Genomic DNA, 18,321 nt, shown 5'->3' on the forward strand with positions numbered 1-18,321 from the left:
ACAATAATAAACAAACAACGACAACGACAAAGACAAATACAACAACAACAATGAAGACAATAACAACAACAATAACAACAAACAATGACAATGATAAAGACAACGACTGTGACATTTACAACAACGATGATAACGACAACGACAATGATAACAACAACAACATCAACAACAACAATAATAACAATAACAAAAAAATAGCAACAACAACAACAACAATAACAATAACAACAACAACAGTAACAACAACAACAATAACAACAACAACAATAGCAACAATGATAACAGTAACAACATCAACACCACCACCACCAACAACATCATCACCAATAACAACACCACAACCACCACCACCACCACCAACATCAACAACAACAGTAACAACAACAATAATAATAACAATAACAACACCAACATCAACAACAATAATAATAACAACAACAATAACAACAATAACAACAACAACAACAATAATAATAATAATAACAACAACAACAACAACAAAATAGCAGCAGCAACAACACCACCACCATCACCACCACCAACAACGACAACAACAACGACAACGATGATAACAGCAACAACAACAACATCAACAACAATAGCAGCAACTACAAATATAACATGAACAACAACAACAAGAGCAACAACAATAACAACAATAGCAGCAGCAACAACGACAACAACAACCAAAACAACAAAATAACAACAATAACAACAACATCAACGACAACAATAATAACAACAACAATAATAGCAGCAATAATAACAACAATAACAAAGACAACAACAGTAGTAACAACAATAAGAACAACAACAACAACAACAACAATGACAACAACAATAACAACAACAACAATAACAAAAACAAAAACAAAAACAACAATAATAATATCAACAACAACAACAATAACAACACCAACACCAACACCAACATTAACAACAACACTAACAACAACAACAACATCAACATCAATAACAACAACATGAATAACAACAACAGCAACAACAACAATAACAACAACAATAACATCAACAACAACAGCAACAACGCTACCACAATCACCAGCAACGACAACAACAACAATAACGACAATAATAGCAACAACAATAACAACAATAACGACAATAACAACAACAACAACATCAATAACAATAAACAATAACATCAACAACAATAATAATAACAACAACAATAACAACAACAAGAACAAAAACATCAACAACAACAACAGCAACAACAACAACATCAACAAGAACAACAACGGTAACAACAACAATAATAATGATAACAACGGCAACAACAACAACAACAACAACAATAATAATAGCAATGACAACAACAACAACAATACCACAACCACCAACAACAATATCAACAACAATAACAATAACAACAACAACAACGATAACAACAACCACAACAACAACAATAACAACAGCAACAACAACAGCAACAACAACAACAATAACAACAACGATAACAATAGCATCATCATCAACAACAACAACAACAGTAACAACAACAACAACAATAACAATAACAATAACAACCATCACCACCACAACAACAACAATGACGACGACAACAATAACAACAACAACGACGACAACAACAATAACAACAACAACAATAACAATAACAACAATAACAACAACACCAACAACAACAACAACGACAACAATAATAATAATAATAACAACAATAACAATAACAACAATAACAACAACACCAACAACAACAACAACAACAACAATAATAATAATAATAACAACAATAACAACAACAACAACAACAATGAATGAGTAGAAGAAGAAGTGTTGAATAAAGAACTTGAAATATTAGAGAGGTTTTAACTATAAAACAACATGAGAATAATGATGAGTTGTAGGATACTTTAAAATCATTATCAATATAAGTTATTATTCAAATATAACACAATTGTTTATATAATTATTTTCCTATCCAATTTTGATAAGTTATATGTTCAGTATAAGGTTTAGTGAAATAAGCAATCCACATTAGATTTAATAAACTCAAAATTGTTTTACCCCTTGGTTTTATGAGATAATCGAGGTGAAAATATGGTATATCTATCGATGAAATTACAAAACCGATGGAACATGTGTTTTTTTCATTTCAGAATTCCAAAAAGGTCTCCCTGGTGATCGAACCCATGACCTTATCACATTCCCGTCGTTTTTTTTAAATCGCGAGGTAAAGTGTGCACTTTTCTGTACTTGTAACCTATGAATACCTAAGTATCTACTTATACCTGGTACCTGCATTTATAGTTAAAACGAACCTATCAATTATAAAATATCAAATATTTTAAAGATTTTTTTAAAAAACATTTTAAAAAAACTCAGATTTTATTATTAAATTTCTAAATAAACAAAATTTGTATTAAAATCGGTGGTACTTTATAATGGTATTTTTTAAAAATTTGATATATATGTATTTTTATATAATTATATAAATGACAATATATAAATATATATTATGCGTGTATGAGACAAATTGAGTACTAAGATATCCTTATCCGAATACATACCCACTTATTTTAGTGAGTATTTACCTGTGCCTATGCACGAGTCCATTTGATGGTTTCTATCTTATTCGTTATGGACATTTTAGTACTTAGTGTGTATGAGCTTAATTGTCATCCCTACTAAACATTTAATTGCAATAATAATGAGCATTTAAATTGCCACTTCCAATTAAACATGACAACCATTTAGAGCACTTTTACTATTATATCATTTGTAAAAACTATTTTTTTTTTAAATTTACAATATGTATAAGCTTTTCTTGAATTTTCCAATTTTTTATCAGAAATTTTAAAATTTTCAGTAAAAAATGAATATTTCCAATAAAAAATATGAAAAATACCGGAATTTTCAAAAAAAAACTTTATTCACTACCGAAGTTTTAAATTTTCGATAATGTTAAAAAAATCATTTTAATTGAATATGAACAAGAAATTTCATTTTAGCTAAAATTTCTGATATAAAATAGAACATTTAAAATTTTCAATAATATTTTTAAGTTGAAGTAAATCTTAGAAATTTCCGCATATCGAAAATTATAAATACATCATTGAAAATTTAGTGTGTATCAAAAATTCTAATATACCTACCAAAAATTTCATAAGAAAATTTGTTTCAAATTTTTTCAAACACAATTTTAAAATTATGAAGTTATGAAGGTGTCAGATTTAACTGGGGTGCCGAGAAGGAATTATCAAAAAAAAGAACGAAATAATCATAAATAAAATTATAAAATTATAAAATTATCCTCAACCTCAAATTTATGGCCAATTGTTAAGTAACTTACCACATTTTATACATGAGACATTGAAGTTATGTTATTATTTTACTCGATCATCTTCCATTGTATTTAAAAATATCTAGATACAAATTCTCACATGGTATAATATGATTCTATATTTATTTCTAAAGTTAGGTAAAAACTTCATTATTTACTATTTATATTTATCCTTTTTTGACAATACTATCTACCATAATTTTAATTGAACACTTAATATACATATTAATGAATTTACTATTTAATATAAAATTTAATTTAATTCATAAACAATGTAAATAATTTTTAAATTGTCTTAAATTATATTTTAAACAAATATCTGATGTAATTATTAATCAATCACATTCTTTAAAGTGTAACATTTCCACTTAAATATTTAGATACAACAATCAGACTAGTTTCTTGTTCTGTCTGTGTGATGCAACCAAAGCTATATAATGCATTAATCTCGACAACCCCGTTGCTTTGGAGGAAAATGCATTAAAAATGTTTCAAGAAGTTTATAGATGAGTAACCAAGAGTATAATTAAACATATTTTAAATTTAATATCAAATTATATATATTTTTTAATTCATATTTATGTTTTATTAGATTTTAATTTTTCACTTTTAAATTATATTTTATAGAAATAAATAGGATATATAATACAAACGAGCAACAAACTACATACCTCTTTTTTGATGACAAAATCAATCATCTTAATACTATATTCATTGTCCTAAGAATTCCAACATTGTTATGCATAAGCCTCTTATGTTTTGATGTTTCTTACTAGCAAATACTCGTATGGATTGTTAAATTTATTTAATATGATATAAAATATATTTAGATACATGTGTAAATTTGAAATAAAAAAAATAATTTGAAAAAAATAAAGAAAATTTTCATATTTGAAAATAAATGATTCATTTCTCAATTAAAGTCAATTGTTGATTAGAATAATATAGATATTATCCTCATACTCACATGTGAAATGAAAAGTTAGTAGTGTGTATCATTATTGAGTGATATTCAATTTGATACAATATAAAATATATTTAGATACACGTGTCAATTTAAAATGTGTTAGTTAATTGTAAAATGAACAATTATCATATAAACTCAATTGAGTTAAATAAGCATACAAAAAAGAAAAAAAGAGACTCGTGAGAAGGAGAAAGAAAAAAAAAATCACATTTGAAAATAAATAATTTATTTCTCAAATAAAGATAGTCGTTGATTAAAATAAAAAATATATTATTTTGATAGTGACTCGTGAAGGTGAAATAGAAACTTAGTTGTGTGCATCATTATTAAAATATTATTCGATACAATATAACATGTATTTAGATACATGTGTCAATTTTAGATGAGTTAATTCATTATAAAATAAAAAATGATCTTATAAATTATAAAATATTTTTTGAATAATTATAAAATAATTATGTTTTTAATTTGAGATTAAACTCAGTGTTTTAAAAATTCAACATTTTTTGTGTGTTCTTCTTCATTAAATTAAAAAAAATGTTCAAAATTTATTATTTATACTTAAAAAAATAAAATAGAAAAAATGAAATGGAGAGAAATAAAACTAAAATGAAAATGAGAAAATTTGAAAAAAGGAAATAGTGAGAGAAATTTGGAATCTTTAATATAAGAAAATTACATGATGTGGAAAAGACTTATGTGACCTTTTCTCTTATTTTGCCATATCCCAAAAATGGGGACAAATTTGGTTTAAAATTTTAAAATTTTAAAATTTGAACTAAACTTGCCATTCAACCAATTTAGTTGCTACTTTTTTTTAGCTGGTTTCACTTTATTAAGCATTTTCAATCGGTTTTGTTAAATTTGGTTCCAAACAAAACTAATATATTAAACTTTTTGTACTTTAATTTCACATATTTTAAAATTTTAAAATTTGAACTAAACTTGCCATTCAACCAATTTAGTTACTACTTTTTCTAGTTGGTTTCACTTTATTGAGCATTTTCAACCGGTTTTGTTAAATTTGGTTCCAAACAAAACTAATATATTCAACTTTTTGTACTTTAATTTCACATAATTGTCAAACTTCTCCATCACCTTTTCCTCATTTTTCTCTTTATATCTCTTCTCCAAGCCCCCCTCTCTCTCTCTAGTGGTAGTAGTTTGTAAAAATAATAGGTTAATTTTTAATACTTTGTTGTATCATTTTGTTATGGTTTCTTATTACTTTCCACTCATTATAGATTATTACAACCTTGGATTTCATTCTCTATTGTGGTTGTTTTGTCTATTGTGTGTCATTATAGCCATTGTCAAAATGCTTCTGATGAAATGATTCTGAAGCATGCTTACAAGGATCAAGAGACTGGTTGAGAGAATCTTCAAAACCTCGATCTTCAGAGTCTTGACACAGTTCCTCAGAATCTGGTATTCAGAGTCTTTAAATCTTGTTCTTCAGAATCTTCGAAACTTAGCGCATAATCTTGAAGGCTGACAATCCTTCAGAGGCTCTTCAATCAGAGTCACAGTCAGAAGCTTTAGCACAAACGCTAATCAGAACCGTTGCCTAAGAGCTTTTTAGAACTTGACAACATCTTGTAAGACACTTGTGTCTCTTCAGAGTTAGAGTGTGTTGATTCCAAAATCTGATGACGTCACACATCAAAGCTTCATAGTCAAAACATGTTAGCAAAAGCTACACACTAGACAAAAACCATTAATGTACAAAATTATTCTCTAAGAAACAAATCATCATTATCATCAAAACTAACAGCCAGATGAATAACCAAATCTTGTTCTTACACGAAATGAATGCAAAGCTCTTACGTGGAAAATGCTGAAGAAATAAATGTTAGGAAGCAATTATCCTACACTAGTATAAATAGGGATTTCATTTGTAAAATTTGGGGTGTTCATTTCATTAGAAAAGAGTTTTCACCGAGAGAATGTATGAATCTTGAAACACCACTTTTCCTTTAATGCAAAGTCTTTCAATTCAATTTATGACTCTTGCCTAGTTACTTTCATCCTTACATTAATAAGATTGTCTTTTTACTCTTGTTTTATTATAACATTCCTGCTTTACCATTGTCAAAACTACATCTCTACAAGCTTCTTCATAACTTTTTTTGACCCAATCGAAACCATTTTTTTTCAACGAAAAACTATAAACCAAAATCTTTAGCATGTGTCCCAGGATTCCCTATTTGATCTTGCAAGTAGCCTTTAATAAGAGACTAGTGATTGTTTACTAATTTTTAGTGTAAACATATGGAAAAAATGACGAGAATCATGAGATAACCCAAATGAAGTTTCCACCTCATAACCACTTATTAAATCAACATTATTATCATGCATCCTGACTAGAAACACAAGGAAAGCGGAATGTAAAACTTGAGTTAGAAGGGTATTGATTATGGGAAACTGATGAAGCAGAAGGAATGAAAAATGCAAAAGCTTCAAGCAAAACTCTGAAATACTTCTAGTGATGTTCTTAAGAAAAAGAAACGAAGACATTTCTCTGGAAAAGCAACTGAAAGCTTGAAAGTTAATAGAATACGAAAATTTCCAAATATTCAACTCACTATATTTATAAGCAATGACAATTGAAAGATCAAAACTAACTATGAACAAAGACCACATGATCAATGACTATATTTTCACTCATGGATACACGCCAAATTGAGTGCACTCAGGTACTCCATAAATCACACCATACTCCACTTGGTCACGTCACTGCACATCTCAGGAAATGACAACAAAATATTTCGTCGATGAGATCGTATTAAATGCGCGTGTTCCCCATTACTTATTTAGAAAATTGATCCCAAGCGATTGAGTTCCATCTCACTTCGGACTACGACATTGAGACCAATCAATGATACTTAAGGTTTCCCGCGACTCCTTTAGTGCTTGATAAAACCTTTGGGACAATTGTTCTGGACCAGCCAAAATGCCCAATCCATCTCAAGCTCATTATACTCGACCCAAAATATAAAAACTGCTCACATGCTATGAGAATATACACAATCTCTGATATCAAATTTCATTATACTCATCTTGAATTGACTTGGACGTTAAAGTGCTAATCATATTGATGCACCATGCACTTTCGTAATAGAGATTAGAGTCACCATTTAAGATTAATATCATCCAACTTTATTCATTTCTAGTTCCTCCATAGAAATAGAGTATTCGGTTCAGTTCCCCAAACAATTTCATCAAAAATAAGAATTTAAGTTAAAGATACAAAACATAATAAAACTTAAGATTAATGAATAATATTCTATTTCTTTGTTGAATTTTAAAAATTAAAATTTATAAAACAACCCATTCATTCACCCATGAAATAAAAATTTGACTATTAAGTTATTATTTTATTTTTTCAACAAACATTGTTATCTTTTTTCTGTAAAATAGTTCTTTTTAAACATATTATAGAATTATTTGTTGAATTTAATTGAAATACATTGATAAATATATAATGATTTTAATTCTAGACGTTGGATGTTTGAGAGGATTTAATTAGATGTATTAATAGTATACAAATTTTTTATACTGTCAGTTAATCATAATCACTAATTTATTTAAAAAATTTAACTTTTATTTTAATTACTTAAAAAATAATATAAACGGATAATTAGAGTAATACGAACGGATGATTTAAGACGTAGAACTTTTTATATTCACACTGTATAATAATTAATCAATTTAATTTTTATTTTAACACAATTTTTATTTTAACAAACTAAAAAGTAAGAATGATATAAATTGACGGTTTGCACCAATGTATACTAATTAATTTCACTGTGAATAAAAAAGTGGTGTAACGTGGCGAGACGGTATTGGGGAAATGGTAAAAAACCGTACGATAAGAAATTGAGGGAGCCGCATAACCCCGCCATTAAAAACCCCTTTTACTATTAAGAAACAGAAACAAAACCCTTGTTTTCGATTTTCGAGCGACTCACACTTCTTCCCTCCCTTTCCCCCTCTCTTTCTCCCCTATCCAAAAACACTCCGCCATTCTTTCTCTCTCTACCATCACTCCGCCACAACAATTCACAACCAAACCATGGCCACCGATCCAAACCACTCCCAAATGGCTCTGATTCTCGGACCCGATTCATCTCACTTAGAATCCCTAATCACAAACCTCATGTCTTCCACCAACGACCTCCGTTCCCAAGCCGAGAATCTCTTCAACCTATGCAAACAAACCTACCCCGATTCCCTAATTCTCAAACTCTCCCAACTTCTCCATACTTCCCCTAACCCAGAAACTCGCACCATGTCCACAATCCTCCTCCGTCGTCACCTCACGCGCCACCACGACGACTCCTTCATCTACCCACACCTCACCGCTTCCACTCAATCCACCCTACGTTCCCTCCTTCTCTCTTCTCTCCATCAAGAGCCTGTCAAATCCATTGCTAAGAAGCTTTGTGACACGGTTTCCGAACTTGCTTCCGCTCTTCTCTCCGATGACCTTGCTTCATGGCCTGACCTACTCCCTCTTCTCTTCCAATGGGTTACTTCGCCTGATGCTAGGCTTCAGGAGATTTCTCTCCTTGTGTTTGCCCAATTGGCTCATTACATAGGTGAAACCCTAATTCCTCAATTGTCAACTCTTCACTCTGTTTTCCTCCGCAGCCTCAGCGCTGCTACATCCTCCTCAGATGTCCGCATCGCTGCCCTTGCTGCCAGCATCAACTTTGTTCAGTGTCTCTCCAATCCCTCCGACCGTGACAGGTATTGCAAATTCCAATTATGCTCCAATTTGAATTAACTTAAATTGAAATCATTTATAGGTTTCATATAAAATTGATGTGGACTTAGTTATGTTGTCAATAGCATGCAATAGCAGTGCAGATTTGAATTATGCTCCAAATTGGATTAACTTGAATTGAACCGAGTTTATATGTTTCATACAAAAATTGTGATGTACTTAACTTTCCATTGTTGCTGTTAAATTCGAATTATGCTCCAATTTGGATTAGCTTGAATTGAACGAGTTCATATGTTTCATATAAAAATTGAGATGCACTGAACTTTTGATTATTGTTGGTAAATTAAAATTATGCTCCAATTTAAGATCATATTGTTTTTTAAACTTTTTAAAAATATCAAAAACATTTCAAGATATAGACGCAACCCTCCAAAGCCTTCTCCTCCTAAACCCTCCAAAAACCAACTCCCAAACGGGGTATGTTTGGATTGGTGGTATGGGATGGAATGGAATAGAGTGGAGTGGTAATTAATGAGATTCCATTGTTTGGATTTGTAAATAATGGATGGAATTGAATGAAACATGATGGAATCCATTCCATCCAATTCCATCCAAATCTCTATTTTTTGTTCCATCCAATTTGGGGTGTATGTGATGGAATGAGACATTTATAATAAAATAAACTAACAATGGAGTGTGATCTATATTCCATTCCGTTCCGTTCTGCTCTCCATCATGTTCCATTCCGCTCCGCTCCGTTATGTTCCATCAATCCAAACATAGCCTTAGGGTATAAAGTTCTACCCAAACTCATTTAGGAGTAATGTTGTGCTTGGGCTAAAAAAGCACTCTTTTATTCTTCTTGTTTGCCTGAGTTTTTTTGCTCTGTACTTTAGGTTGCTTTAAGTACAATGGTCTCTTTAATTGTGTGTATTTTTCACTTTTGAGTATTTATGCTTCCTTTGCACATTGGTTTTTACTCTTTACAATAGCTTCACAATAGTGCCTATCCTCTATAGCATTTTAGGGAATTGCCTCATAGATTAGCAACATAGACCTTGAATTGGAATGGGTTTAGTTTGTTATGCAAAGCTATCATAAATTAACAACATACTGTATATCCATAAATTGGAACGAGTTTAGTTTATAAGTTTCGTGAAAAGTTGATATGTAGTTAGTTATGATTAATGTTTGAATTCTATATATGAAGTTGGGGAGACTGTTACCGTTATTGGCTTAATCATCCGTTCTAACGGTATACTTCTTACTAAGTGTTTGTTCACGTGTGATAATAGGTTCCAAGATTTGCTTCCTCTGATGATGCAGACATTGACAGAGGCATTGAATTCTGGCCAGGAGGCGACTGCACAGGATGCACTTGAACTCCTCATTGAGCTTGCAGGGACTGAGCCACGTTTCCTGCGGAGGCAGATTGTTGACGTTGTTGGTGCCATGCTGCAAATCAGCGAGGCCGAGTCATTGGAAGAAGGGACTCGCCATTTGGCTATTGAGTTTGTTGTTACCCTTGCCGAGGCAAGGGAGCGTGCTCCTGGGATGATGAGGAAGTTGCCGCAGTTTGTGAAAAAGCTATTTAGTGTGCTGATGAATTTCTTGCTGGATATTGAGGATGATGCTGCTTGGCATGCTGCAGTGTCTGAAGATGAGGATGCTGGCGAGACTAGTAACTACGGATTTGGACAGGAATGTTTGGATAGACTTTCAATTTCTTTGGGCGGGAACACGATAGTTCCAGTTGCGTCTGAGTTGTTGCCAACTTACTTGGCTGCACCTGAATGGCAAAAGCGCCATGCTGCACTCGTTGCCTTTGCACAAATTGCAGAGGGTTGTTCCAAGGTATTCTTTTATTTGTACTGGCCCATGTTCATCATAAGTGATTTTTTGTTTAAAATTATTGTATAAGCTATTATTTTATTGTTGTTTTGTAAATAATGTTCATACCTTTGTATTTAAGTTACAATTATAATTGGACAACATCTGTTTATTGTTTTGTCTCAACAGTTTTTCAAATTTAAGCTTTTGTCTTCAAATTTAAACCTTTGTTTTGACTGTGTTGTTGGTGAATAATTGGGGATTATCATGGGGAAAAATAACTTATGCATGTGTATTAAAACCTAATTTTTGGTGGTGCAGGTGATGACAAAGAATCTGGAGCATGTATTGTCAATGGTTTTGAGTTCATTTCCTGATCCAAACCCTCGGGTGCGGTGGGCGGCTATAAACGCAATTGGACAGTTGTCCACAGATTTGGGACCAAACTTGCAGATTAACTATCATCACTTAGTGCTTCCTGCATTAGCGGGAGCCATGGATGATTTTCAAAATCCTCGAGTACAGGTTTGCACTTTTAACTCAACCAACTACATTGTCAACTAAATTAATTTATTGTCATCTAAATTTGTTTTTATTGACCATTTCATGTTCTCAATCATATTAGGTTAAGACGGACTTTATAATCTAGCCTTATTGGATTCCATTGTTGTTCTTCCATTGACCCTTGATCATGTATATTGTATTATACTGGGACAAGCAATTTTTTTCTATGCATTGGTTGATTCTGCACGTGCTTGGTCAAAGTAATCTCATGCATTTATTATCTTGTGTTACCTCATGGATTGTTTATAGGTTTTAGTTTCTGTTCACATATCTTGTATACCGCCGTAACTATCCTCAGTTCTCTAAAGGCTTTGTGCAGGGTTTTCTCATACTTATCAGACATTTTGACATGAGAGTATTAAACTGGCTGGGCTAATTTTATGGATTATGCATTATTAATATATTTCATCATTTTATCATGGCTTATATGGCTATTTTCTTTGAAGTATTAGAGTTTTTCTGCCCAAGTTATCTCTTCATTCGTTATTACTGGGTCAGTAGTTTAGTGCCATTTAGTGCGACTACTGATGTGTTAATATGAATCGGGAGTTCCTGATTATTGATATCACATTTGAATTTATGAAGTGATTAATCATGTCATCATTCAATTTATTACTTTTACATTGCAGGCTCATGCAGCTTCTGCAGTGCTAAATTTTACCGAGAATTGCAATCCAGATATTCTAATACCTTATTTGGATGGGATTGTGAGCAAACTTCTTGTACTCCTTCAGGTATTTGTTTATAGATATTTATAGCAAGAACTTCTGAGAATATTGAAGTAATATTTTTCTGGTGAAGGAGATCATATGGTCTTTGTTTTGGTTATACATTTTGATTTCGTTTGAAAGTAACGAAACCGTCATGGATTCTCATTAGTTTGTTGTTTTGGTCTCCAAGAACCGAGAGGATCTGCATTTACTCTATCTATTTTTTACCCATCTTTAATTTTTGATACTTGAAGGAAGCCATAGATTTCTAATTTGTTAGTATTTCTTTCATGACTGTGAGTATTGTTGTATAATGTTAATTTGTTTCATCAATTGTTTCAAAGTACTTATAAACCAAAGGTGTTATGCTGCTTTATATTTTATATAGTTGGGATGATAAATTTGGAATTATATGATTTCATCTCTTTTGATGCATGAATTATAGGGTGGAAACCAGATGGTTCAAGAAGGTGCTTTGACAGCATTAGCATCTGTTGCTGATTCTTCAAAGGTGCTTTATATAACAATTCTTCTTTATTGGTATCACATTATTTTTAAGTTTTTTACTTGATAAATTTAAAAATCTCATGTTAACAGGAGAAATTTCAGAAGTATTATGATGCTGTAACTCCATACCTAAAAGCTATTTTGTTGAATGCAAATGATAAATCTAATCGCATGCTTCGTGCCAAAGCAATGGAGTGTATTAGTTTGGTAGGAATGGCTGTTGGAAAAGAGAAGTTCAGGGATGATGCCAAGCAGGTGATTTTTAATTTATTTTAGCATGTTAGTTCTTGTGTTTATTTTTTATCCAAATAGTTTTTATATATTATTTCATACAATCTGATTATTTTTCACTTTTTGTGTGCTAATGTATGGTTTTCATTCTTCATTTACTAGGTCATGGATGTCTTGATGTCACTGCAACAATCTCAACTGGATGCCGATGATCCAACTGCAAGTTACATGTTACAAGTATGACCCTTTTTTTCCTTCCATTTGTTGACATCAACTTTGGATCATATATTTATATTTTATTGTTATGGTTTAAATACATTTATACCTGAGATTTTCACTTGGCTTCTATATTCTCAGGCATGGGCACGACTTTGCAAGTGCCTTGGGCAGGATTTTCTCCCATACATGGGATTTGTCATGCCTCCCTTGCTTCAATCTGCACAACTTAAGCCTGATGTGACAATTACATCAACAGATTCTGATGCTGAATTTGATGAAGAGGATGACAGGTGTCCTTCTGATTCTTGTTACTGTATTTCGGGTCACAAGATTTATATCCATGATGTGTTTCTGGATCAATTTTAATCTTTATTTCACTTCTTTATGCAGTCCTTTCTTTTGTTTGAGTTTCTACTTTCTACTACTGCCTTTATTTTAAACTTTTTTTTGGCCATTTGAGTAAACGTGAGCTGCATTTTGCTGCTTTAATTAATTTATATTTATATGGTGATATCCTTGTCAATTAATCTTTTATTATATAAACAAATGGAATAAGCATAGAAAAACATTCAGATTTTTTATGACTGGAAATAAAGAAAGAGACATTGACTATATTAATAGACATTTAACATGCTCTTGACTACTTGCTGTCTGGCTGTTCGTGTTGTAGCATTGAAACCATCACTCTCGGGGACAAAAGGATAGGCATTAAGACTAGTGTCCTGGAGGAGAAGGCTACAGCATGTAACATGTTATGTTGCTATGCTGATGAGTTGAAGGAAGGTTTTTTTCCTTGGATTGACCAGGTTGGCATTGTTTTTTATTTTATTGGCATCGCTCTAACCAAAATATTTATTTGCTAACTTTGTTGAATCATCTAGGTCGCTTCCACATTGGTTCCTCTTCTTAAATTTTATTTCCACGAAGAAGTTAGGAAAGCAGCTGTTTCAGGTATATTCTTTATTCCATTAGAACCTTGCTTCTAGTATGTATTTCTGGCAGTTCTTATTGGATTTTTAGTGTAACCTACTTTTTTTTTGTTAATAGCTATGCCAGAACTGTTGTCTTCAGCAAAATTGGCTATAGAGAAGGGGCAGTCACAAGGCCGTGATGCAGCTTACTTAAAACAATTGTCTGATTATATAATTCCAAATTTGGTGGAAGCTTTACACAAGGTTAAAATGCTGCCTATAGTTCTGGTTTTTTGGTTTTAATTTTTAAGTTTAGTACTTGTATCAATGTATTCAGTTGTCTTCCAGGAGCCAGAGGTAGAAATTTGTGCAAGCATGTTGGATGCACTGAATGAATGCATACAGGTTTGTGTTATTGGAAATAAATTACTATTCCATGACATGCAATCCTTTTTACCTTTTTTCAAGTAACCACAAGTGAAGGAGAAATTTATAGCCAAATGATTTGTTGTTGCTCTTCTTGTGTAGTACCGTAGGGATTTGTCATGTAGAATACAATTTGCAATGAGATGTGAAATATAATGTGATGATAGGAATTGTAATATTTATGCTACGACAATGTTGTTTTTGTTTATTGTATTTTTCAAGTTATCAATTCTCCTTAAGCTGTTGTTCAAACCTGAAGTTAGCTATGGTTTATTTCTCTCAGGTCTCAGGACCACATCTAGATGAAAAGCAAGTAAGGAGCATTGTTGATGAGATTAAACAAGTCATCACTGCCAGTTCATCTAGAAAGCATGAAAGAGCAGAGAGAGCCAAAGAAGAGGACTTTGATGCCGAAGAAAAAGAACTACTCAAGGAGGAAAATGAGCAAGAAGAAGAACTTTTTGATCAAGTATGGTTAATATGTTTGTCAACGGAATCATCTCTTTAACTGCATTCTTTATGTGCATGCTTTTCTAGCTCTTATGTTGAATCATGTTGTGTGCTAGATTGGTGATTGTTTGGGGACGTTGATAAAAACATTCAGCGCATCTTTTTTGCCTTTCTTTGAAGAGCTTTCGTCATACTTAACACCTATGTTTGTAAGTTCTCTTACACTCCTGTCTCTTGTCTTCTTTTTGCCGCTGGAATGAATCTTCATTTTCTTTTAGGATTATTAAAGTTTTTTCTTTTCTTTGCCCCTTAGCTTTTTTCTCACATTTTCCCTTATTTATTAAAGTTTGAACATCTAATGTAAAGGAAAAAATGATCTCGTTTTTGATAAACATGGGTTCTTTCTTTCTTATAAAGGCATCAGTTCTCTTATTTGTTCCATATTGTTTTTAATGGGGAAATAAAGGAAATTTAGCCTGAAAAGTGGAAAACATTGTGCAGCCCCTATTTTGATAATACTACCCCCCCTGTAAATGTTATTGGACGCAATTATAGGTTGTATATTTATTATCTTTTGTTTTGTTTTTATGTTTGTTCTTTTAAAGAATGTAAAGAAATGTTGAAATTTTCTTATAATATTTTTTAGATAAACAAAGTTTTCATATTATGATTTGTAGTCTATTACCCCCTGCCCCCTCTTGTGATTTGTGAATGACATGTTAATGTTTGTCCCAATACCTATAGCTTGGGTTAGGGATGTAAGTCATATAACCTTCTGAATTAAAAATTTCCCTTGTTCACAACTTATAATCAGGGTAAAGACAAAACTTCAGAGGAAAGGAGAATTGCCATTTGTATATTTGATGACGTTGCGGAGCACTGCCGCGAAGCAGCTCTTAAGTAAGAAATTTTCTTCCTTCACAAGAAAAAAACTCTTCCCCTTTCTTTTATTCTTTGGGAACTCTATAATTTGATGTATGCAATTATTTGTTCTGAATTTGAAATTCTTTATGCTGTTGCTACAGATATTATAATTCATTTCTTCCCTTCTTGCTAGAAGCTTGCAACGATGAATGTTCAGATGTTCGACAGGTTCCCACCATTGGTTTACTTTATATTAATGTTGCTTTTATAGTTTTTGTTACATTTACAAGTATTTTCTCAAAGAAAAATTCAAATATCTTCTCAGGCAGCTGTTTATGGGGTTGGTGTATGTGCTGAGTTTGGTGGATCTGTTTTCAAACCCCTTGTTGGAGGTCAGTTACTCGCACCGGTTTCTTAATTCTTATTTTATCCGTATCTTATTAAACCATTATTATAATTGTTTTTTTTTGGTTATATCACAGAGGCACTTTCAAGGTTAAATGCTGTAATAACACATCCAAACGCACGCGATTCTAATAATGTTATGGCATATGATAATGCTGTTTCAGCTCTTGGAAAAATATGCCAGTTCCACCGCGATAGCATAAATGCAGCACAGGTACATCATACATGTTTTTGATCTTAGTCTTGCATGCGATCTTAATATCACTTGAACAAGTACAGTTTGTTAGTCATACTTCTTGAGTTTGCTGTTTTAAAACTACTTCCTGTAATGAATTTCTGATCATCACAGCTATGATTTTGACTTACCTTTATTCAAATCCAGTCTTGGCAATATAGAGGGCTGTCACTTTCAGCTTTTGCCAAATATTACACATGGCTTCCTATAAAATATTATATTAAATGCAGAAAACTACTATTAGATATTTATGGATCATGGTTTCACTTCCACTTCCACTCAGGAAAACATAATGATATTGCCAACCACTTAATATTTTTGTAACACTAGTTGAAGACACAAGTTTAGCACTAATTTGCATGCCACTTGTTTTCCTTGTAGAAATGAGATTTAGAGCAAATATCCACCCCACTTGTATGTTTTAATTTGTTACTTCATTGATCATTTCTTGATTGCAGGTTGTTCCGGCTTGGCTAAGTTGCTTGCCTATAAAAGGTGATTTAATTGAGGCTAAAGTTGTGCATGACCTACTTTGCTCAATGGTTGAAAGGTAAGAAGTCTTATCCAGAACATGTTTTGATTAAATGCTTTATATCTAATTGCTATATCTACTTCCTGTTGACTAATGATTTTAATGTGTTGTACATTTATTCAATTTCAGATCTGATAGAGAACTTATAGGTCAAAACAATCAATATCTTCCCAAGATTGTTACAATTTTTGCCGAGGTACATACATCTTTTACCAATGCTAGTTTTTAGTTAGTGCTGTTAGTTTTTTTAACTCTATTTCCATTTCCACTATAAACTTATGTTTGTTTGGCACCCATTTTCCATTATGATGTAGATATTATGTGCGGGAACTGATCTGGCGACAGAACAAACTGTAAGTCGGATGATTAATTTATTGAGGCAACTTCAACAGACTTTGCCACCTTCTACCCTTGCTTCAACCTGGTCATCATTGCACCCTCAGCAACAGCTTGCACTTCAGTCAATTCTATCATCCTAGTTATTTTAGATTTGTGTCTTTTGTCATGGGATGTTATGGTTGCCCTTTGTGAAACTACCGTGTCAGGTCAAATTTGTTCCTTTAGCATTGCAGTGCCTGTTCCAGACCAACAGCTGCACCTGGTTACTGTTTCTTGGTTGCTGAACCATATTTGGCAATCCAAGTATTCACCCCATGACTTTTGAGGTATGGCTTTTTTACAGAGGTGTTGGGTTGGTTAGATTGAAAAGCAGTTTTGGTGTTAAATGTGTATACGTGTTATAGTTTAAAGGAATGAACTGCGTGACTTGATCCTTGCCTGGATGGTGGGGACGAGGCGCCAACCTGAGTCATGCTTGATTCCGTAAACCACATAGCATTCTAGTATTCTTTTGTTTTTTTTTTTGTTTTTTTCCAGATTCCAACAGTTTTGACCAGTTATTTTTGAAACAATGTCATTTATTTATCTGTTTATCCGTTGGTTATGTCCTTGTTGTCAAACCAAACTCCAAAACAAGTGGTTTGGGGAGATTACAAAATGAGAATAAGTATGAGGATTTTTACATGCAAGCACAAATAAAATTACGTATGGTATGAGATTAATTGTTTTTTTCATAACTTGTCAACACATTGAGCAATTATATTAGTACATCTATTTTTTTCTCCAGTTTTTTAATTTTAAAAATTGGAAAATATCGGATAAAGTAAGAATAATGGTTGCAACTTGCAAATCCTGTTGTGAAGGACAGTGGCCAGGGTAGCTAGGACTGGACAATGAGCCATTGGACTGTTTCAGGCCCAAAATCCTCACCCAATTGAAACTGAGGTTGGACTATGAGTCCAGCTAGTTCCTTCCATTTTCTTAATCGGTTTGTTCTAGTTGGTTATGACGAACTTTATCAGTCTGAATTAGACAAATGGAAAACATTTTTGAATTTTTATGAACTGTAGTATCTGA

General features: G+C 32.2%; 1 protein-coding gene across 1 annotated transcript; it reads left to right on the plus strand.

Annotated features, from left to right (window-relative positions):
• The first annotated feature begins 8,220 nt into the window (after positions 1 to 8,220).
• On the plus strand, positions 8,221 to 17,966 carry LOC127126632 (uncharacterized). Its single transcript, XM_051055591.1, has 21 exons — positions 8,221 to 9,044; positions 10,317 to 10,875; positions 11,173 to 11,376; positions 12,045 to 12,149; positions 12,571 to 12,636; positions 12,723 to 12,887; positions 13,026 to 13,100; positions 13,221 to 13,372; positions 13,753 to 13,888; positions 13,964 to 14,033; positions 14,130 to 14,257; positions 14,342 to 14,398; positions 14,703 to 14,888; positions 14,986 to 15,078; positions 15,684 to 15,769; positions 15,895 to 15,961; positions 16,059 to 16,125; positions 16,216 to 16,352; positions 16,832 to 16,923; positions 17,035 to 17,101; positions 17,220 to 17,966. The coding sequence occupies exons 1-21, from the start codon at positions 8,368 to 8,370 to the stop codon at positions 17,382 to 17,384; spliced, it is 3,354 nt and encodes a 1,117-aa protein (XP_050911548.1). The 5' UTR covers positions 8,221 to 8,367; the 3' UTR covers positions 17,385 to 17,966.
• The last annotated feature ends 355 nt before the right edge of the window (positions 17,967 to 18,321 follow it).

The sequence above is a fragment of the Lathyrus oleraceus genome, chromosome 3, assembly GCF_024323335.1.
Source record: "Lathyrus oleraceus cultivar Zhongwan6 chromosome 3, CAAS_Psat_ZW6_1.0, whole genome shotgun sequence".
NCBI classification, from domain to species: domain Eukaryota; kingdom Viridiplantae; phylum Streptophyta; class Magnoliopsida; order Fabales; family Fabaceae; genus Lathyrus; species Lathyrus oleraceus.